This window comes from Eschrichtius robustus, chromosome X (genome assembly GCF_028021215.1).
Source record: "Eschrichtius robustus isolate mEscRob2 chromosome X, mEscRob2.pri, whole genome shotgun sequence".
NCBI lineage: Eukaryota > Metazoa > Chordata > Mammalia > Artiodactyla > Eschrichtiidae > Eschrichtius > Eschrichtius robustus.
Genome location: NC_090845.1, coordinates 117,644,306 through 117,666,333, shown reverse-complemented (window position 1 = coordinate 117,666,333; position 22,028 = coordinate 117,644,306). Strand labels below are relative to the sequence as shown.

Genomic DNA, 22,028 nt, shown 5'->3' with positions numbered 1-22,028 from the left:
AATCTGCCTGCCAATGCAGGGGACACGGGTTCGAGCCCTGGTCTGGGAAGATCCCACATGCCGCGGAGCAATTAGGCCCGTGAGCCACAACTACTGAGCCTGCGCGTCTGGAGCCTGTGCTCCGCAACGAGAGAGGCCGCGATAGTGAGAGGCCCGCACACCGCGATGAAGAGTGGCCCCGCTTGCCGCAGCTAGAGAAAGCCCTCGCGCAGAAACGAAGACCCAACACAGCCAATTAATTAATTAATTAATTAATTAATTAATTAAAAAAAAAAAAAAAAGAAATTCTGGCGTAAAAGCTCCTCTTTAAAAATTGAAATATACTAAGAGGATGGAGCCTAGTAGCTTAATACAATTTGTGAAATATTTTAAACGTGTAAGCTGCTCTGCACACTGGCATTCAGGGGCTGAGGGTCTTTCTGGGGCAAGGACCAAGGGGTAATCTTTAAGGGGGTGATGAGGAAGAGAGTCAAACAGGGCAAAGAGTTCCTAGTCTGCTCTTGTGGCTAGATCCTGAGTGGGAAGCAGTGACCATCAGGAACCTGAAAGTCGCCTACCTCTTTGAGCAGGCTGCCAGCTCCTGGGTGAAGTTATCAGGACTAAGTCAGAAAGCTCCAAAGATTGTTATCTTCGAATTTAGTCCAATTGTCCCAGGCCGGGCAAGCCCTGCTCAGCTCCAAGTCAGCCGAGTTTGTCTCCATTCAGGGCCTTCCCCGACCTTAGTGAGTAAAAAGGAAACAAGAGAAAGGAGAAGAAATAACCTCATTTACTCCCTCTCCTGATTTATTATTGACACGGTATTTGGAGATGTTCAAACTATAAACAAGAGCCTTTGTATACTTCCTTTGAAAGGAGAAGGTCTGTAAAGTAGGTCCCCTGAAGTATTAGAGCTGAACATCTCCAATGCCATAGGGGTTTTACTGCCTCACAGGTAGTTACACTCGTGATTAAAATCACTGTGGTGAAATCACAGAACGTTAGAACTGAACAGAATCTGGATGATAGATCTACTCCCTCATTTTACAGATGAGGACTTTCAGGCCTAGAAGGTTAAATAGCTAGTTAATAACAAAGCAGGTCCTAGAACCCAAGTGCCTAGACTCCCAGTCTGGGGATTTCCCATCAGGGAAAATACCTGAACCCTTACAATGGTATCCCACCTTCACAGTCTGTAAGTACATTTGGTTCATTGGACTTAAAAATACCATGCAAATAGAGCTCCAATTACAAAAGATCTTGATTGATACAAACAAATGCACAGAATCAACTGGCCCACAGTTTCCACCAAAGGCCTGAGGCAGTACATGTTTGTTCTTTTAAAGTAAAAAAGAAATTGTCATTATCCAGGCTCTTTACATGGCTGGATTCCTGTATAAATCAAGCCAGCTCACTAACAGCTTACCTAGATGACATCCAACACCTTTCACCCAAGTCTTGGCCAGCTGGTGACGTAAACTGGGCAGGAAACTTACAAATTTTCCCCTGGTAGAATTTTGGAAGACCTGTGTCAACAACGCCCCTTGCTGGTCAACGTAAGAAAAGGCAAAAGCTATTGCTGTCAAAATCAGGGCTGTAGCCAAGGTCACAGCCGTGTCTCTAAGCCATCTTCTGGTCTGTGGGCACCGTGGCCAGGTCAAGGGAGAAGGCATGGGGAAAACAGCAGGAGGGTGGAAAAACCTGCATTTTGGGGGAGACATTTATATATGCCTAATTAAGGACAGATCTCAGGGAAAGCAGATACATTTTTAGTATCCCACTGAGTCGGAACAGACTGCTTTAAGACCCATACCCACATGTTATGCTTACACAAATAAATGAGATTTTTATTGTTAATATCAACGAATACAGATGGAAGAATATTCACGTGCCAAGGACACATTGCTCACAAGATCACAAAATGTCTGTTGATGCGTATTCATCGATGATTTGGTGAATCACTACATGTCTCTGAGTAAAATACATATATATATATATATATATATATATATATATATATATATATATATATATATATATATATATATGTAAAGAGATTTCTAAAACTTCATTTCTATTTGGACTCTGGCAATAAATTCATTAGAAAGAGAAAGCAGAAGCTTTGAAGTTAACATCTACACCTTTCACGGATATCTTGATTCACCAAACATGAAAATCACATCCCATCACATATGTTTTAAGTTGTACACAAAGAAAGCACAAGAAACACTGATTTGGCTCAATCATTTGCCTAATGAAAGGCTTTTTTATTTTTTTATTTAAAAAAAAAGTCCCCCATAAAGCTGTCAGGGGTACCTGATGACGTTACAGAAGCAAAGTGTTTTCTAAGCAACTCCAGGGCTCTGTTGTTTCTTGCTTGTAGGGTCTTCTCCGCTCTCAGTTCATTCTTGACGGCATTGAGCTCTCCGTGGACCTTTTCCATTTCTAATTCATAATACAATTTCACTTCTTCCTTTAGGAGTGCATTTCCAACCTCAGTTTGCTGCTTTAACTTCCTAACAGCTTCTTTTAAATCCTTGTTCTCAAGGCTCAACTTGTGGATGACCTCTTTGGCTTGCTGGAGCTCTTCTGTTAAGTTTTTAACATTTGTTGCTTTTTCAGAGAGGTCATTTCTTAAAGCTTGAAGTTCCCAGTCTTTCTTGGACGTTTCCATCCCTGCTTCTTGAAAATTTAGGGGTTTTGAGGAGACTTCTTTTTTGTAGTTCAAAAGTTCTTTTTCCGCCTTTTCGAATTCCTCTTCTATTTTTCTGCATTTCACATTAAGCGCTTCCAGCTCTTCATTCAAAAGATTCAGGCGAAGTTTTGGAGACATTCCTTCAGTGAATTTCTTCTTCTTGTCTTTTCGTAGTGGAGTTGATAATTCCTTTGTACCCCAGCTAAGAGGCTCTTCTGAAGTATTAAAGCTTTCTTCAGTTGCCATGTCCAAATTAGATGATTCACAGGAGGCAGAATTTGTGTCTGCCTCATTCTTTGAAATGTTTATCTTTCTCTCTCTTAAATTTGGTTCTTGTTCATTTTCATTTGGTTGAGAAATAAATTCTTTCCTTTTAAATTTATTTTCTTCTTGAAACTTTCTACTAGACAAATTAAAAATCCCTTCCATTCTCTTGGCCTTACCTAAAGTCATTTGTTCAGAAGAAGATTCAAGCTGAGAAGCCTCATCTAGAATATCCTGTGCACTAAAAAAAGGAGCAAACATATTCTCCTTCCAGTGTTTTCTTCTGGCATCCATTTCTTCAGGCACCTCTTCCAATTCCTGAAAAACAAAATTTAAAATCAAGGCACATATTTACACTGGCAGCCGGGGTAGTGGAAAGAACTAAGAATCCTGGCGCATGGGTGAAAGAACCTAAATATTTGAGGGCTGGCACTCCCTCTAACTCACTGAGTGACTTGGGCCTCAGTTCCCTCATTTATAAATGCAAAGGGCTAAACTAGCTAAGATCTACAGACCTTTCCAGCTTTAGAATTCTCTGATCCTATGAAATATAACCAATAAATGGACACACTTGGCTATTTATTGTAGAGAAAATAATTCTATGAGAAAGCAGCATGAAAACAGACTGCTTTAAAACAGTAAAAGTGATTTTAAATTAATAGGTTAATATTGATAAGTTAAATCTGTGCTTCCAATGTGCCTGTTTTTTGGTTTTTGTTTTTCTAGTTCTTTTCGGTTGGACTACTGTTTATTCATTCTTTAAAGTGACTAAAACATCAGTGCTTAATGCAATGTGAGCTGCTTTGGGTAAAGTATACCATGCAGACTTCCTTATGACTAACTCTGCCAAACGCCCTTCTGTCTTGACCTGTAAATTCCTGCTATTCCAGTCTTGGGCTTTGCTTTTAGGCAAGACTGCCAAGCGTACAGAATTCTATCCGTTTTGACAGCAATTTCATGATGAGAACCGAATGTCAACAATTGAAAATATTAATGCCACCAAATGGGTTTTTCTCGAGATACTGATTCCAAGTATAGTTTTTAGGTGAAAACTTAGCATACTAAATCACAGCTAACTTTCTCAATTTACAAAAGTTAGAGGATACTTATTTTGTTTCAAGGAGTCTTCCCTATCCAAAGACAGTCCATAACATACAGCTTTCCTAAAACACAGAAACGTTTGATCAGTAACTCCTTTTGAGAGAAGGGAGAAAGAAGGACCCTAGCAACACGCTGAAGGGCCACTGGCATCTGGAGCCACCAAACCGGCAACTGCAGTTACCGCCAAAGGGTGGGAAGAAGAAGGAGGGGGTCACTTCACTCATTTTATACATTAATTTGCTGTAATATAGTTGGAAGGTTACCACTGAGAAAAATCAAAGTATGCCTGCATCTGTTTTTCCCATGAACACAAATGTAATTTTATCTTGGTAACAGAAAATGGCAGTTGTGCTTATTTTTTAACCAATACTTTCTTTAATATTATTCAAGATTATAACTGTTGTGATATTACATTAATATATTATAATGTTTAACAACTGTAATATTTCGTATTATATAAAGGTGCTAAGAGTAGTGCATGTTACCTGTAGAATTTTGGAAAATACAGAAAATCACACATACAAGAAAAGAACCCAAAAGAAATCTTCCTCATAATCCTGTGGCCCTGAGGTGACCATCTCTCCTTTCTCTTGAACTAGTCCGTTCTGACTGTATTATTCTGTTAGTCACCATCCAGAAGCATCGATGACCTGTCTGTCCTTAGAGAGGAAGAGGATCATAATCCCACTTGCTCTCCTCTCTAGAAATATGAATGCAAATGCTGGGAATTATTACAGGGATCATAAAGGAAAGGAACAGAGGAAAGAGAAAAGATGGCAATACTAATTGCCAGTCACATTTGCATTTCTTTCTTTCTTTTCTTTCTTTTTGGCTGCGCTGGGTCTTCGTTGCTGTGCACGGGCTTTCCCTAGTTGTGGCGAGTGAGGGCTACTCTTCGGTGTGGTGCGCGGGCTTCTCACTGCGGTGGCTTCTCGTTGCGGAGCGCGGGCTCCGGGTGCGTGGGCTTCAGGAGTTGTGCCACACGGGCTCAGCAGTTATGGCTCGTGGGCTCTAGAGCGCAGGCTCAGTAGTTGTGGTGCACGGGCTTAGCTGCTCCGCGGCACGTGGGATCATCCCGGACCAGGGCTCGAAGCCGGGTCCCCTGCATTGGCAGGCAGATTCTTAAGCACCGCACCACCAGGGAAGCCCAGTCACATTTTTTAGCAGTCAAATTTTTACCAGACAACTCTGTAGAAGTTCTAAAATGCTTCTAATCAGGTAGCAATGGGAGAGAGATTACTATTCTTCCTACCTAATTCTGGATGAAAGGCATTGGTGAGATTGATCAGGAAAGCGGTATGCAGAGGGGCAAGGTGAGGCCACTTTATACATGAAGCTAGCAATAATGACAAATCTGAGATAGAGGTCTGGGTATAGAGAAAGGTTAAAATAGAAAGCTCTTTTCATTAATGATTTTGCACCTTGAAAAAGTGACTTCTATCTCCAACCCTCCCATAAACCTCTGGCTAAAAACATATTTTCTTTTTTTCTTCAGCATCACTACGTTTCTTTCCTGGGTCTCCGTATAATTTCCTGATACAGCCCATGCTTTTCACAGAACTGGGAAGAGTCCACTTATTTTATAACTGAGGCTCAGAGAAGTTAAGTGACTTGTCCAAGTCCACACAGCCTATAGTGGTAAAACTGAGACCCTGTCTCCCAGGTCAGCGTTTACTCTAAACTTCCTCTTTATTCTTTTGTTAGGTTTCATTCCACAGATTGAAAGAAAACAACCCACTATTTTCAGAGCTTAGGTATTTTTAAAGGGCCACAAAAGAAGAGAGGAAAAATGAAGGGCGGAGGGTAAGGAGAATTGCATGTCACATATCAAAGGCCAGAAAGAGAACGGTCTGAAAAGCCTTTTGGAATTTCCCTCCCATAGCTTACACAGGGCAGGGTCAAGGGGTCTCTGAGCTGCTTCTTTCTTTCTTTCTCTCTCTCTCTCTCTCTCTCCTTTCCTCCCCTTTCCCTTTCCCCCTTCCCTCCTTCCTTTCTTTTTTTTTTCTCTTTCACTGGCAAGATATCCTTTAAGGGCTTGTTCCCAAATCTAGTCACAGAGTATGGCAAAGCCCAGAGTGCGGGTAAAAGGTGCCAGGCTCATTTTCTCCTCACAGATTGCGTTGCTTGTTTTTTACGCAGAACAAGTATGACATTAGTATTCTCTGGCAAAGACAAGAAATATGCTTTAAGACAATGATACTCCTTCCTCTACCCCGGCGTGGCAGCCATTTTGCTTTCAATAAACTTGATTAGGTAATTTGTCGCAGCATAAGGCAAATCAAACCAGAGCCATTATTGAAAGTATAAGCATGCCTTTTTAGTGGGTCATTTATTATTACAAGTGCCTACCCAACACTATATTGGATGCTGAAGGACTGAAGGGTAGGGGAAGGAGGTCCAAGAGAAATGAAAAATTTAAAGAAACGAAAACACAGGAAAACAATATAAAGTCATATGACAAAAACAACATTAGTGGTCCTCTAAGCCAGTGATCCCCCAGAAGTCCTTGGGACTGCACTGTTAAGGCATGGTTGTCCACTATATGGCTACATCTGCTCATTTGTGTCTGACACGAACTGATAATGGACACCTGACGGCTCTAGTTAGTGTCTCCCTGAAAACATCACCGTTCATCCTCTGGTGACTTACTTTTGCAGTGGCAAAGTAGTAGGGCATTTTGGTGGAGTAAGGAAATTTCTTGACTCATGGAAATGGTTTCTACTCACCTAAAGAATTTGGGAACCACTGATAAAATAAACTGAAAATGGATTTATAATGTAATATCATATAACATAATGTAATTGTTGAAAGCTAAGCAAAGAGTGATCCCTTATTATGGATCTTTAGGCAAACTGTTTCATAAAAATCTTGGGTGAATGCATATATGTCTTCAAATAGTTCCAGAAAGTAATACACTGTTTATTGTGAAAGGAGAAACCCACAAAACCATCTAATTTTCATTTTCAAGGTATGGGGCCCTGGGGAATAAGCTCATATTAAGATGGATAAGTGATCAAATATGTGAAATCGAATTATTTATGTTCTAAAATATTTATACTTTAAACCACATGCTTTAGGGAAATTTGATGACATAAAAATCAAAGATCTTTTTTCTTTGTTGCCTTATCTCATTTACATTAGATTTGATTTCAAAATTTCAGGACCATCTCTTTTGCATAAATCTTGATCTGTCTGCAAAATGCAATTATTCTTCCAAGCAGGGGTAGGCAGGGACCGGGAAACCTCCAGAGGCTTTTTCCCACCTCACAAGAGTGCTTCATCCCAAACTTTGTAAATTGGGAGTGATGTTTAGAAAAGGTCATCTCCAACCTGTGATGGGGCAGTAAGGGGAAGACAAAAGGCCCTTCTTAGCCCAGGCAACGTTTTCCCATTATTCTTGGATGGTTCGGTTCTCTCAACCCTCAGAAAAACTGCTTGGCCAAGACAGGAAAAAAAAGTCTGTTTCAAAGAAAGTCACTGGCCTTGCTTCTTTGCTCAATTGTCCAATCTGTTCTCACATAAAAGCAGTAGTTCTCAACTTATTTTTCTGCTTCCACTGTTCCCAGGCACAAAACACTGCCACCATTATCCCCTCTCCTTGCTCCAGAAGATTCTGACCTGCTCCCTTTAGGGGAGCTTCTCCATTCCCCAGCCTTTCAAAAATCATTGGCTTACAGAAACTTTTAAGTACAAAAATGAGGACTGCCCAAAGCTGTCTGAAGGAAGGTGGGTAAACATGTTCTACCATGCAAAATTGTGGGGAAGGAAAAGAAAGTTCTTGAGAAAAATTAAGTGTGGACTATGGTAAAAAAAAAAAAAAAAAAAAAAAAAGACTGAAGGAGTCAGATATCTTGGCTCCCACACTTTAGAACTATGTGAAAACTTACCGTTTGGGAACCTCAGTTTCTTCAGATGTCATATAGGGACAATATACCTATTTCCAGGTGGTTAGGAGAAATTATTGAAAATGAAAATGGAAGCAATTTTAAAGTATACTCTACACAATGGGTTTTGTTCTTTTTTAGATTTTCCTTACCCTCCCCTGGAACATAAACCAAACAACCCAACCCTTCTCCAAAGATATGTGCTTCAAAGTTGCCAGCCTGAAGTCATCAGACCTCAGAAAAAGTCAGTTTGAAAAAAAAAAAAGGAAGTACTATTAAGGTAAGTAGGAGGGAACCTAAACTTGAATCTTACATTAATTCGACCTGCATCTTCATGGAAGAATTAACCCTAAATCCTGTAAATTGTTGACGTCCCCAAATTTCCAAAGCTAAATTGATTCTAAGCAGAAGAGTTGTAGTCTTTTCTACATCTCGAAGAGATTTGCATTTTTAATCACCAATTGCTTTACCATGAACTTTCCAAATGTCCCAGTGTTTTTCAGAGCCACCAATAATATCTTAGAAATATTACAACTGGGCTATCAGTTTGAAGATTATCAAGGATGACTCCACACTCTGAGTTTTTCTTGTGCTTCTGCATCATTTCATACACAGTTTCATTTTACCAATACGCTGTGATCTCCTGGCATCTTATTCATGGTTGTATCCCTGCTGTTGCCTGACACATAGTGGCCCTCAATAAATATTTGTTGAATGAATGACCCTTAATATTCTTCCTGAAAATCCTATAACGTTTTGATTCTAATTGAGTTTCTGTAAGTACTTATAACTTCTCTTTTGGCGTATGAGGTTTTGGGGGGTGACATTTCAGGGAAAGGGCTTTTATTTTTCCCTCAAAGTTTATTTGGCTCACCTAAAGTCTTCAGGACACTTTTCTTTTGTATTTTTACGAGGCTTTTTTGATAGTGTACTGACAGGGCAGACTAATGGTCTAGTTAAGAGATTGAAGACTTACATTGGGTGAGGCTCTGTGCTTCTAAACCTCCATAACCAGCTATCAGCCAGCAAATCGGTACTTACAGTTCCTGACGTCCAAGGTCTTCTATCTGATGCCGCTGTTCTCCTTCTCCAGATTGAACTGAAGAAGAAAATATATTATATAAAAAATATATTTTCTATATTTTGGTTAATATATAATTAACCAAAATGCCCAAATCTCTGTTCATATGAGATGTAGCTTAAAATTACAAGTGATAGCCTTAATGCTGTTTGGCTTCCCTGAAATGCGATGTCAGACGCTTTGAAGCAAGTTTTCTTTTTAACTTGTCAACCCAATTTCCCAACTATCACACCACTAAGTCTTCCTTCCCCAAGCAATGCAAATATTAGATGGGACAAGAATCATGGTGGCATCGTATTCAACACGGTACCTCCTCGCCTTTAGCAACTATTGAACAAATGAGCCACCACTGGCGGCCACAGCGGCGTGCTTGTTAGTAAGGAGCAGGCCAAGAGCCACGTTAGCAGAGGCTGGAGCCAAGGCATTGCCTCCCTCCCCCAGAGTCCAGTTATTTTGAAAAATCATTAAAAAGGGAAGTGATCCCGGTTTTTGCCTTCATCTTCCATGGTCGTCACGTATGAGCCAAGCGGACAAATTGTCTTCTCCATTGTTTGGCCGATATTGCGAGCGAAGCAAAGTACCATTGAAAACCTGGCCCTGTGAACGCTTCTTACCCCCAATTCTTTATTATTAGTGTGGAATAATTCCTTCTAGGAGAAAAGATACGAAGTCGCCTTAATTCCGAAAGGCCGAGTACTTTATTAGTATGGAAGTCACTTTCTTGCTATAAAGCTGCATCTAAGCATGCATAGTTTGGGGGTTTTCTCTGTAAATGGTTAACTAAACTCCTGCCACCGCTGCTTCCAGTGGAGACGAGGTGGCTAGGGTCGGGGTGCTGCCCGGGCCGCCACCGCAGGTGACACCTCCCACCTCGCCAGTCCCTACCCTCTGCTGGCGGGCCGGCAGGGAGAGGGCAGGGGCGAGGCCTGACCCCACTCCTCCTTCCACACCCCGACTCCCACACCCTGTCCCCTTCCCTCCCAAACGCCCGCCGGTTCCGGGCCGGGGCCCTAAAGGGTGAAGAAACCCGCAGTGGGCATCGAGGCGGGGAGCGCGCTGCCTCCGCCCGGGTCAGCCAGGGAGGGCGAGGGGCTAGCCTGGGGAGCCCCCGCCGGGCCGGGCGCAGACGTACCTGGCGGCGTGGGTGGGGTCCGGTGGGCCCTGGCCCCTCTTCCCTGAAGACGGCCACCAGCGGCGGGCGGCTGCCCTGGGTTCCGCGCTGGCCAACGCGACCCGGCCGGACCGGCCCCGGGCACAGCCTCTGCAGTGCAGGGCCAGCGCGGGCCGCGCCGTTGCCTGGCAACCGGCCAGCCCGATTTAAAGGGACCCGCGCGCCGCTGCCCAGAGCGCCGGGCCGGGCGCTGCCTGGCGATCGTCAGAGCCCGCGCGAGCACTGAGCATGCCCGGTGGGGCGGGCGCCGCGGCGGCTTCTGCCTGCACGGAAGCCGAGCTCGAAGATCAAGAGAGCTGAGTCAGGGCGGGAAGGGGCGAGAAACTGCGAGGCAGCCCCACCCATGGTGGGCTTATTACGGAGGGTCTGGGTGACTCACAAAGCCACCTGGACACTGCGATTGTGGGGGAGGGGGGAGTGACACAGGGATAATCCCTAGGCCTGCAGTTCAGTAACGTGACATCGAGGACGGTGAGCTCCGGAAGGTAGCCTGGATTTGGTTCAGGGTCCTTGACAATATGGGAGTTGCACCCCGCCCCCCGCCCGTCCGCACAATGGTCTGGCCAGGATTTCTGCCTCTGATCGAAGTTCTAAGGGCGTGTGTCAGGAGAGCATGTCCCCTGGTCGTGCCCCTATGGGAGACTGGGCTTGTACCCCGGGTAGCCCACGGTTTCCTCATGCATCACTCAGGAATTTCTCTAAACCACTCTTGCACCTATTTGACTTTAAAACCTATTGCAGGCAACTAGTCCTACACTACCGGCAGTGTAAAGTGGTTTCCTATGATCAGTCCCCAAACCACTCTGTTCCAGCTTCAAAGGTTGCTCACAACTTCCAGGATTTGGTTGGGGGTACAAACCCACGTCCTTCATTTCAGTCCTACTATTTTGTTAAATAAATAAGTGACCTTCTCAGACTTTGATTAGCCTGGTTGCCCAATGATGATTCTTCCATCATCAAATTGGCCACACACACTGACAACACACCTTGGCTATAGTCTAACAGGGACCCAGCCTGGGCTTGACCTAAAGATGGCCCTCACAAAGATTGTAGGGCCTGAAACAGAGAGGGACTGGAGTGTCCAAATTAGTAATCATAGTGACTTTTAGGAAAGCTGGTATTTTCTAGGAAGCATGAAGGTGAAAGGAAACATTGGCTCTGGAATCTCAGGTGAAAGGAGGTTTATGCACATCTAAAAAGCGGCAGTCTAATTTTTCAAGACCTAGCAAGGGAGTGACTTAGAAACAAGACCAGGATACATTTCAAAACTTCAAAACTTCTTGGGAACCGGATCTAACAGGTGTTTGGTGGCTGGCAAGGTTGCATTCAGGTGCCCGGAGGCCTGGTTCTCAGTCTCCTTTTCCTCCTTAGAGAACCAGTGTCAACAAAGTTTGGAGGAAGGAAGAGGCCTAATGTCAACATGGATTTTGTTATGGACCCCATCAGAATTAGTCTGTGGGATTCTGACAAAACTACTTTCCTCGACATCAAGTCTCTAAATTGCCTTGCATTTATCATGTCTATTTTAATTCTTTTAAAAGGGTTACATTTATTTTTGCTTGATATAAGATCCCTTATTAATGTAATAAAAGAATCTTTCCTAATTGCTCTGTGCCTCAGTTTCCCTGTTTGTACAATGGGAGTAATAATTGAACCTAACTCATAGGAGTGTTGTGATGATTGAGTGAGTTAATAGTTTTAAAACCCTTAGAGTAGGGACTTCCCTGGTGGCGCAGTGCTTATGAATCCCCCTGTCAATGCAGGGGACATGGGTTCGAGCCCTGGTCCGGGAAGATCCCACATGCCACGGAGCAACTAAGCCCGGGCGCTATAAGTACTGAGCCTGTGCTCTATAGCCAGGAACCACAACTACTGAGACCGTGTGCCACAGCTACTGAAGCCCATGCTCCGCAACAAGAGGAGCCACCGCAATGAGAAGCCCGCGCACCACAACGAAGAGTAGCCCATGCTCTCCACAGCTAGAGAAAGCCCGCACGCAGCAACAAAGACCCAACGCAGCGCCCGCCCCCCCAAAAAAAAACCTTAGAGTAATGCCTGACACATAGCAAACCCTATATAAATGTTTCTATTACCGTTAGTATTATCTTGTCTTATAAATTCATTAACCCTCCTAAAATATAAATATAAACACACTGATGGAGGGTAATTCCATGGAGGTCCAGTGGTTAGGACTCTGCGCTTCCACTGCGGGAGGCCCAGGTTCAATCCTGGGTTGGGGAACTAAGTTCCCACAGCCAAAAAGAAAAGCAAAAACACACTGATGGTGACAACTCAGGTGATGGTGATAATTGTGCTCTGGGAAGTGGAGTCCAAAGTCTTGAGATTTAGAATTCCAAACCTTTATTTTCGGTAGAGTCCCAGACTCCCATTAGGCAAGCCCACTCCACTTCCATATCCCTGAAAAAATGCACAAAGGGTTACTTTGGTCTTGCATAATAAATTACATTCTATTTTTAAATATGGTGGGTCACTCCTTCATGTAGTCAAGTATCAAATGGCAGAGAGTAAACAACAGTGAGGACAGAGAGTTTTGTTATTCCAAGCTACTGCAGACTTGGAGATAGGTTTTCAAAAATGGAAGACAGAAAACAGTTTACTACCCTCTGGGACCTTTATCAATACCAAAGCAACAAGGCACTTGATAATAATAGAATCATACACTCATACAATGGAACCCGAGCTTCTTGTTTTACCAAGTAGGATATTGAGACCCAGGCAAGTAATGTGATTTACCCTTTGATCACACAGCAAAATAAGCTTCTTTTTGACTTCCCTGACAAACAATCCCTGCTTGAGTAGCCTCCAGCCTGGGATATTTGGGACAATGAGAAAATACACATTTATAGGTATATGTGTCATGTTGATAAGTATTTTTTTATAAATTTATTTATTTTTATTTATTTTTGGCTGCACTGGGTCTTTGTTGCTGTGCGAGGGCTTTCTCCAGTTGCAGCGAGCAGGGGCTACTCTTCATTGCGGTGCGCGGGCTTCTCATTGCAGTGGCTTCTCTTGTGGTGGAGCACGGGCTCTAGGCACGCAGGCTTCAGTAGTTGTGGCACACGGGCTCAGTAGTTGTGTCTCACGGGCTCTAGAGCGCAGGCTCAGTAGTTGTGGCACACGGGCTCAGTAGTTGTGGCTCGCGGGCTCTAGAGCACAGGCTCAGTAGTTGTGGCGCACGGGCTTAGTTGCTCCGCGGCACGTGGAATCTTCCTGGACCAGGGCTCGAACCCGCGTCCCCTGCATTGGCAGGCAGATTCTTAACCACTGCACCACCAGGGAAGCCCTCGTGTTGATAAATATTTAAATTATTCATGCAGATAATAATAACTAACATTTCTCACACTTCACATCTTGTACATCAGCATATTCTGTTGGCTGTACCTTCATAACGTATTCAGAAGCTGATGGCTTCTCACTGTCTCTACTATCACCACTCTGATCCTGGCCCCCATCATCTCTTGACTGGACTATGAAAAATAGCCTCCTAACTGCTTCTACCCTTGCCCCATATTAGTTTCCTAGGGCTGCTGTATCAAAGTATCACAAACCAGGGGTGGGGGGCTTAAAACAACAGACACTTATTCTCTCACAGTTCTAGAAGCTAGAAGTCTGAAATCAAGGTGCCGTCAGGGTTGATTCCTTCTGGAGCCTCTGAGGGACAATCTGTGTCTCCTAACTTCTGGGGGTTGCCAGCAATCTGTGGCCTTCCTTGGCTTGTAGACACATCACTCCAATCTCTGTCTCTGTCTTCTCATGGTCTTCTCCCCATGTGACTGTGTGTCTTCACAGAGCTATTTTCCCTCTGTGGGTGTCTGTGCCCAAATTCCCCTCCTCTTATAAGGACATTAGCTACTGGATTTAGGGCCCACTTTAATCCAATATGGCCTCATCTTAACTTGATTACATCTGCAAAAACCCTATTTCTAACAAGAGCACATTCATAGGTACAGGCGCAGGTAAGGACTTGAGCGTATCTTTTGGGGGGGACACAATTCAACCCACAACCGCCCACCATCTATTCTCCACACAGATCCAGAGAGACTGTTATAAACTATTAAGTTAGACCATGTTACCAATCTGCTCAAAAGCCTACAAAGGCTCTCAATTTGACTTGTAGTAAAAAACGAAATCCTCATAACAGCCTACAAGGCCCCACAGGATTTGCATGGAGAACCCCGGTACCCTCTTCTCCACCCCTCCCCATACAATACCTCTTTGAACTCCTCTCCTGCCACTTTGTCCCTTGATGACTCGACTCCAGCAGTACTGGCTGCCTTGTTGTTCCCAGAACACCCAGGCACCCTCCTACCATAAGGGACTTAGCGACCTGTTCCCTCTCCTTGAATGCTCTTTGAAAGGTACATGATATCCACATATCTTAATTCCTTACCTTCCTCAAGTCTTTGTTCAAATCTTAGCCTCTCTGTGAGGCCTACCCTGACCCTTCTATTTAGTCTTGTCAACTTTCAACCTCTCCAGCATTCCCACTGCTCCTTATCCTACTCTACTTTTTAAAAACATAGCACTCATCATTTTCAAAAATACTATACTATGTTGTTTTTCTTCTGTTCTTTCCATCCACCCCCCCTTCCAGGCTGCACTACACTATAAGCTCCAAGAGGGCAGGGATCTTTGATTGTTCACTGATATATCCTAAGCACCAAATAAAGTGCCGGGCACATGGTAGGCATTGAACAAATATTTGTTCAATAGATGAATGATTGAATGGAGCTCATGCCTTGTGCCAGGAGTGATTCCTTTAACTTTCATAAAGTACTATTATTACCTATATTTTTGAATGAGAAAACTGAGCCACAAAAAGGTTAAGTAACTTGCCTAAGGTCCCATGGTTAGGGAGTAGCGGAGCTGGGGTTTGAACTCAGGCAGGTCTGGTTTTCAACAACTATGCAGCACTGACATATAAAGGGCATCTGACCACAAGTGCCTGGGAGACCCTATATCTCGTGTTCTGACATTCACATTTTGCAACAGCAGGTGATGAACGGTTACTGTCTTAAACCGTTGACATATCATATGTTGCTGAGATAGAGTTTGATGTTGTTTGTACATTGCACTGCACAAGCTCTGGAGACTTGTTATCTGGGTTCAAATACCAGCTCCACCATTTAGCTGTTATGGGTCTTTGAACAAATTGCTTAACTTCTCTGTATCCCAGCTTCTTTACTGGTAAATGGGGAGTAATTATAGTACCTACTTCACAGGGTGGCTTTGAGGATAAATTAGTTAATATCTGTAAAGCAATTAGAACTGTGCTTGGTAAATAGAAAGCACTCAACAAGTTTTAGCCATTGGTAGTAGTAGTCGTGTATAATGAAAGTATCAAATTTTGATCCAGTCTTGCCTGAAATATAGAAGTCGTTATACAGGCAAAGCTTATTTCTGGTGTTAGAAGTTAGAATAATAGTTATCTTAGGGGAGATAGTGACCGAGAAAGGGCACCAGGCAGGCTTCTGGGGTTTTGGTAATGTTATATTTCTTGATCTGGGCACTGGTTATATTGATGCTTTTACATGTAAAAATCATGGATTGTATACTTAAGATTTGCAAATCTTTTCTGTTTGTGTACCTCAATAAAATTTTGATTCAAAAGCAACTGAATCCAGCCTTATATGACTTTCTTCAAATTTCTCTGTTCTTTTTCTTAAATTTCCCCCAACTCCCATTTATTCAAGCAATGATTGCTGAGTACCTCAACATGCCTGGAATTGGGCTAAGTGCTAGAAGTGTTCAGGTAGACAAATGTGATAAATGCCATGATGGTAATATTTATAAAATAAGGATGGGCTCAGATGAAAAAGTGGTCAATCAGATGGGAAAGGGGTTTGAGTCAAGGAAGTCTTAAGTTCCTCAGAAGTTGGACCTCTAAGGTGGGTCTTGAAAGATAAATAGTAGTTCTCCATGCAGACCAAGGAGGTAAAAGCCGAGGAAATGGCATGTGCAAAGGCACAGAAACACAAAACAGCATGACAGATTAAAAAACTTAAGATAATTCAGATTTACTAGAACTTACTGTGCAAGGCAATAGGTGGGAGGACCTGGAGTGAAAATAAGAGCCCTCAGAAAAAGGTAATAAGACTTGTTGGTGAAAGTGATTTTGGTTTAACAAATTAAACTATTTGGAAATCCAAACAGATGCATTCATATAGTTGATTTGTCTTACAAAATCATTCTTGATTTAGGAAATATTTATTGATTTATCTTCAACATATCAGGTAGTATGCTGGGCACTGGACACTCAAAAGTACTGGACACTCAAAAATTAGTAAGATCAACAAACTCCAAGCATAAAAAACATAAAGAAAACTACACCAAGGCATGTGATAATCAAATTGCTTAAAACCGGTGATACAGAAAAGCTTAAAAGCAGCCAGAGAAAAAAGACATATTATATACTGAGGATAGGAGATTTCTCATCAAAAAAAATGCAAGCCAGAAGACAGTGGAACAACATCTTCAAGGTGGTGCAAGAAAAAAAAAAAGTCAACCCAGATTTCTTTCCTCAGTAAATACATCTTTCAAAGCAAAAGCAAATAAAGATTTTTTCAGATATTATAAAAGCTGAAAGAACTCATCACCAGAAGACCTAAACTCCAAGAAATGTTAAAGGAAGTCCTTCAGTCCTGATAGAGGATGAAAATCTGGATCTACACAAAGGCTGCAGCGCCCCAGAAATAGTAAATATATAGGTACATATAAAGACTTCTTATTCGAGTCTCTTTAGAGATATTCAACTGCCTAAAGCAAAAATTATCAACATTTTGTGGGTTTATAACATATGTAAAAGTAAAATGTATGACAAAAATAGCACAGATGATGGAGGGAAGAAATGGAAGCATAGTATCGCAAGGTACTATATGTGAGTGTTATACAGTATATCACTTGAAGGTAGACTCTAATAAGTAAGGTGTGTATACAGATAGTTCTCATTTTGCTTGGTTTCAATATGCACAAATTTCAGTTCATTAAATAACACCAATCTCCCAACAACACGGTTCAAATTTTAATTACCACAGTATATTAACTGTAATTGCATAAAGTTACAGACTTTGCTGCTAGCTCTTCAATCCATACACAACTATGTAAATAACAGATGTGCATCGTGATCAGTAATCAATCACATCACTTTGTTCAAAGTTTGCTGGTAATTGGTCGCTTCACAGCTGTATTCATTTCATGCACAGACAGCAAAGTGTGTAGTTGCGTTGATTCCATGAATCCCAGTGATAAATTCAAGTGACATTTTACTAAAATGGATAACAAAAAGAGAGAATTGGCCAACAATTCATTTACATGTGAACATCCAATTTTTCTGACACCATTTGTTAAAGAGATTATTCTTTTCCTGCTGAATGTCTTGGCACCGTTGTCAAAAATCAGTTGACTGTTGGCAGGGGAGGGATAATTTAGGATTATGGGATTAACAGATACACACCACTATATAAAAAATAGATAAACAACAAAGGATTTACTGTATAGCGCAGGGAACTATATTCAATATCTTGTAATAATGTATAATGGAAAAGAATCTGAAAAAAATATATACATATATATAAACTGAATCACTTTGCTATACACCTGAAACTAACACAATATTGTAAACCAACTATACTTCAATTAAAAAATAAATTTAAAATATCAGTTGACTATAAATTTGAGGGTTTATTTCTGCACTCTCCATTCTATCCCATTGATCTATATGTCTACCTTTGTACCAGTACCACACTGTCTTGATTACTGCAGTGTTGCAGTAAGTTTTGAAACTGGGATACATGAGTCCTTCAACTTTGTTCTTCTATTTCAAGGTTGTTTTGCCTGTTTTGATCTCCTTGAATTTCCATATGAATTTTAGGGTCAACTTGTCAATTTCTGTAAAGAAGCCTGCTGAGATTTTCATAGGAATTGCCTTGAATCTGGAGATCCAGTTGGGTTGCGTACTATTTTATGATATATACGTTTCCCATTCATTTCCTTTCAACTTTTCTGCTTTGTTATGTTTTTTGATATGTCTCAGTAAATAACTTAACTGGTTGTATGTTTCTTAAGACCAGTCTGACAATCTTTGTCCAGTTTAGCTACTTGAATATTTGGGTTAACTCTATAGCCTTATTTTTGTTCTGTAAGTTCCTCTTTTCCACTTTTCTTTCCCTTCTTTCTCACCTTCTTTTATTCCACAGTTTCCTTATCTTTCAATTTCAAGATTATGCCCTCTGATTTTATTTTTAAATGGTTATCCATTCCTGAGACTGCAATATGAAAACTTACAAAAATTTGGAACTAATTAATACTCTTCTGACAACAAAAGAAACTTTAAATACTAGGTTCATTTACTGCTCCCTCTCAGTTTGTGTTGGTATTATATTTTAATTCTATATATTTATATACTTTAACCCTCTAAGACTTAATTACTTTTTAAAGTAATTAAGTTACTATTTATTTAATATTAATTAGTATTAATATTAAATATTTATTTAGATTTATTCATATATTTTCACTTGCTTTGCTCTGTTCTCCTTTCTGAGTCTCTGGCATCTGCAACAAATTTTATTCTACCTTTGGAATTGCCTTTAATGGGGTTCTACTGGTGGCAGTTCCTCTCATCATATTTCACTCTCTTGCTTGAAAGATACTTTTGCAAGGCATACACTTGTAGATTGATAGTTCTTTTCCATTGGCACACGAAAGCTATAATTCAATAGTCAATTGACTGCACTGTTGCTGTTGGGAATCAGCTGTCAGTTAGCTGTCTAGTGTCTCTCCTTTCTCTGAAAGTAATCTGTGTCTTTTCTCTGGCTGCTCTACTCCAGTGTCTCTGCTCAGTTCTGAAAAGCTCTCAGCTATTGCCTCTCTCGACTCTCCTTCTAGGACTCTGATTAAGTGTATACTTCAGACCTGAGTCTATCATTCTAAATTCCAAGTTTCTTTCTTGTTTGCTTTCTTTTATCTCTTTTTTTGTCAGAAAAAAAGCTTTATTATACATCTTGGTTTGAAACTTATCAAACAATAGCAAAGCCTGCCTATAAGATCATTTTGTAGCCTCTTTCATATATTCTACCTCTTTGCCTCTCTGTTCTGATTTCTGAATAATTTCTTTTCTTAAAAAATTTGAGATATTATTGACATATGACATTATATTAGCTTCAGGTGTACATCAAAGTGATTTGATACTTGTATATATTGTGAAATGATCAGCACGATAATTCTAGTTAACATCTTTCATCACCACACAGTTACAATTTTTTTTCTTGTGAGAACTTTTAAGATTTATTGTCTTATAAATAATTTCTTCTGAAATGTCTTCCAATCCACTCATTCTCTAATTAATTGTGTCTAAATTGCTGTTAATCTCTTCAATTTATTGAGTTCCTAATTTCAATCATGATTTTCTTTTTCTTTCTGAAGCTCAATGAAATCGTTGTTCAAATATGGTCATTCTTTAGAATTTCTTGTTCCCCACACACATGTTTACTTCTTTAAACATAGTAAGTATAGCTCTTCATATTCTGTGTTTAATAATTCCCAAATCTAAATTATTTCCACATATGGCTCTGCTGTCTGTTAATTTTTGCTAATTCTCACTTATGGTAATTCAATTCCTTGTTTGATTATTAACTTTTTTTGTGAGCTGCTCACTTTCCTTACAAAATAATTTGAACAAATTCTTTGAGACCTAGGACAAAGGTGAATTTCTTCACAAAGGATCTATGTTTGCTTTTGCTAAGTGTCTGGGAACATTAACAGGCCAGAATCACTTTAAATTTATGACTAGAGATGTCTTGAGTCACCCCAGCAGTGTGATTTGGGGCTGCATGATGACAGCTTCTCAGCCAATTTTTTCCTCCTTGTCCTGCTTGGCACCACCAAGAAAATATTCTTTTGTAGTCCCTGGGGGAGTGGGTGGGAAAGCAAGTTAAGTTCTCCTTTACTGAGGATTTATTCTTTGGGGAAATAAATCCAGTTTAATAGGAAAAGGACTTCTATTAGACTGTTCACCTTTAATTGGTCTCTGGGCTTGTGTCTTTTACCCCTATGTTTTGAATGGCTTTTGCGAAGTTGAAATCCTCAAACACCCAAATTCCTCAATTGTTTTCAGGACAAAACTGATTTCATTACTTCACTTCTCTATGTTCTCACATTCTTGGAGGTTTTATCCTGATAATTCCTTACCTTACAGACCTTCAAGGCTTTTCAGGAGATGTTTTCTCATCTATGAACCGTACTTTTTGTTGTTCTCAGCAGTGACGACATGCCAGAAACAGAAAGACTATACTCCCTCTTTGGCCCACTTCAACATAGCTTCTGGATTCACTAAAACTTCTTTTACAGAGGTCAGCAAAGATCACTAAGCTGCCGTATCGATTTGACATATTTTCATTCCTATTGAATTCAACCTCTCCACAGTTTCTGACACACCTGATTATATTCCTTCCCGCTTGGAACTAGTTTCTGCTTCCACAACACCTCACTTTCCTATACAGCTCCTCAGTGACCACTCCTCAGGGCTCACATCTGGCTCTTCTCATTTCTGCATTTCCTCTGCCACCATTCTGCCTTCACCTACTAACATCTATCTCTTATATTACTTCAATAGCCTCCTCGTGATGTCCTCTGCCCGCTCTTCAACCAATTCATTCTCAGCAACCAGAGTGATCTTTTAAAAAGGAAAATTATTGGGAGCTTGGGATTAACATACACATACTACTATATATAAAATAAATAACCAACAAGGACCTACTGTATAGCACAAGGAACTCTGCTCAATTTTCGGTAATAACCTGTACGGGAAAAGAACCTGAAAAAGAATGAATATATGTATATTATGAATATATGTATAACGGAATCACTATGCTGTACACCTGAAACTAACATAGCATTGTAAATCAACTATACTCCAATAAAGTTTTTAAAAAATAAAGTTCTTTGAGGGGGACTTCCCTGGTGGTCCATTGGTTAGGACTCCGTGCTTCCACTGCAGGGGTCGTGGGTTTGATCCCTGGTCGGGGAACTAAGATCCCACATGCTGCACGGCATGGCCAAAAAAAGAAGAAAAAAAAAAAGTAGAGACTAGAAAAAATAAAGTTCTTTGAGAACAAAATAAAAAAATAAAAATAAAAATGAAAATTAGATCATTTTACCTGGGTCAAACCGTTCAAAGTACTGCATTTGAACTTTAGATAAATTCCAAACTATTTACCATTACCCACAACCACATACTCTGTATGATCTAACTTCTGCCTGTATATCCCTAATGTCCCTTCATATAATGCCATAGACAAAAGGATGTTTTTGTCAGCTCCTCAAACATGTCAAACTCTCTCTCACCTCCGGTTCTCGAAAATTTCTGTTCCCTCTTCCTGGAATATTGTTTCCATGCTTTTGACATGACTAACTCCTATTCATACCTCATTATCTCACCTTAACTGTTACTTTCTCAGAGACTTTTCCTGACCACCTGATCCAATGGCATCCTGTCCTTTTCCCTTAGAAAATTTATCCTAATTTGTAATTAAATATTTATTGCAGGTTTATTTATTTAAGGTCTGTTCTCCCAATTATCTTTAAATGTCAAGAAGGTGGAGGCTGACTTGCTATCTTCCCACTCTATGCCCAGGACTTAGCACAGTGTTTAGCACAAGAAGCATATGTTAAATGATTGATTTATTTCCCCTTAAGCAGACCTACATGAATAGTATAATTATAATTAAAAATTACATGTTGGGGCTTCCCTGGTGGTGCAGTGGTTGAGAATCTGCCTGCCAATGCAGGGGACACGGGTTCAAGCCCTGGTCTGGGAGGGTCCCACATGCCGCCGAGCAA

The 22,028-nt window shown here is 41.0% G+C and overlaps 1 protein-coding gene across 5 annotated transcripts in view; it reads right to left on the bottom strand.

Annotated features, from left to right (window-relative positions):
- Nucleotides 1-2,219: 2,219 nt before the first annotated feature.
- The window catches only part of CCDC160 (coiled-coil domain containing 160), a 47,766-nt gene continuing 27,957 nt past the window's right edge, over nucleotides 2,220-22,028 (bottom strand). For 3 of the 5 annotated variants that reach the window (XR_011072270.1, XR_011072269.1, XR_011072271.1), the window contains 2 exons: nucleotides 20,947-21,003; nucleotides 17,210-17,458 (listed from right to left, as the gene is read on the bottom strand). Coding sequence is in view for 2 of the 5 variants with exons in the window: in XM_068533410.1 (XP_068389511.1) it covers nucleotides 2,252-3,229 (978 nt within the window). In the remaining 3 variants the exon portion in view is untranslated. Of the gene's footprint in view, nucleotides 3,254-8,961; nucleotides 9,020-10,133; nucleotides 10,240-17,209; nucleotides 17,459-20,946; nucleotides 21,004-22,028 lie in introns of those variants that run through there. The other 2 variants (XM_068533410.1, XM_068533411.1) reach the window with 2 other exon arrangements.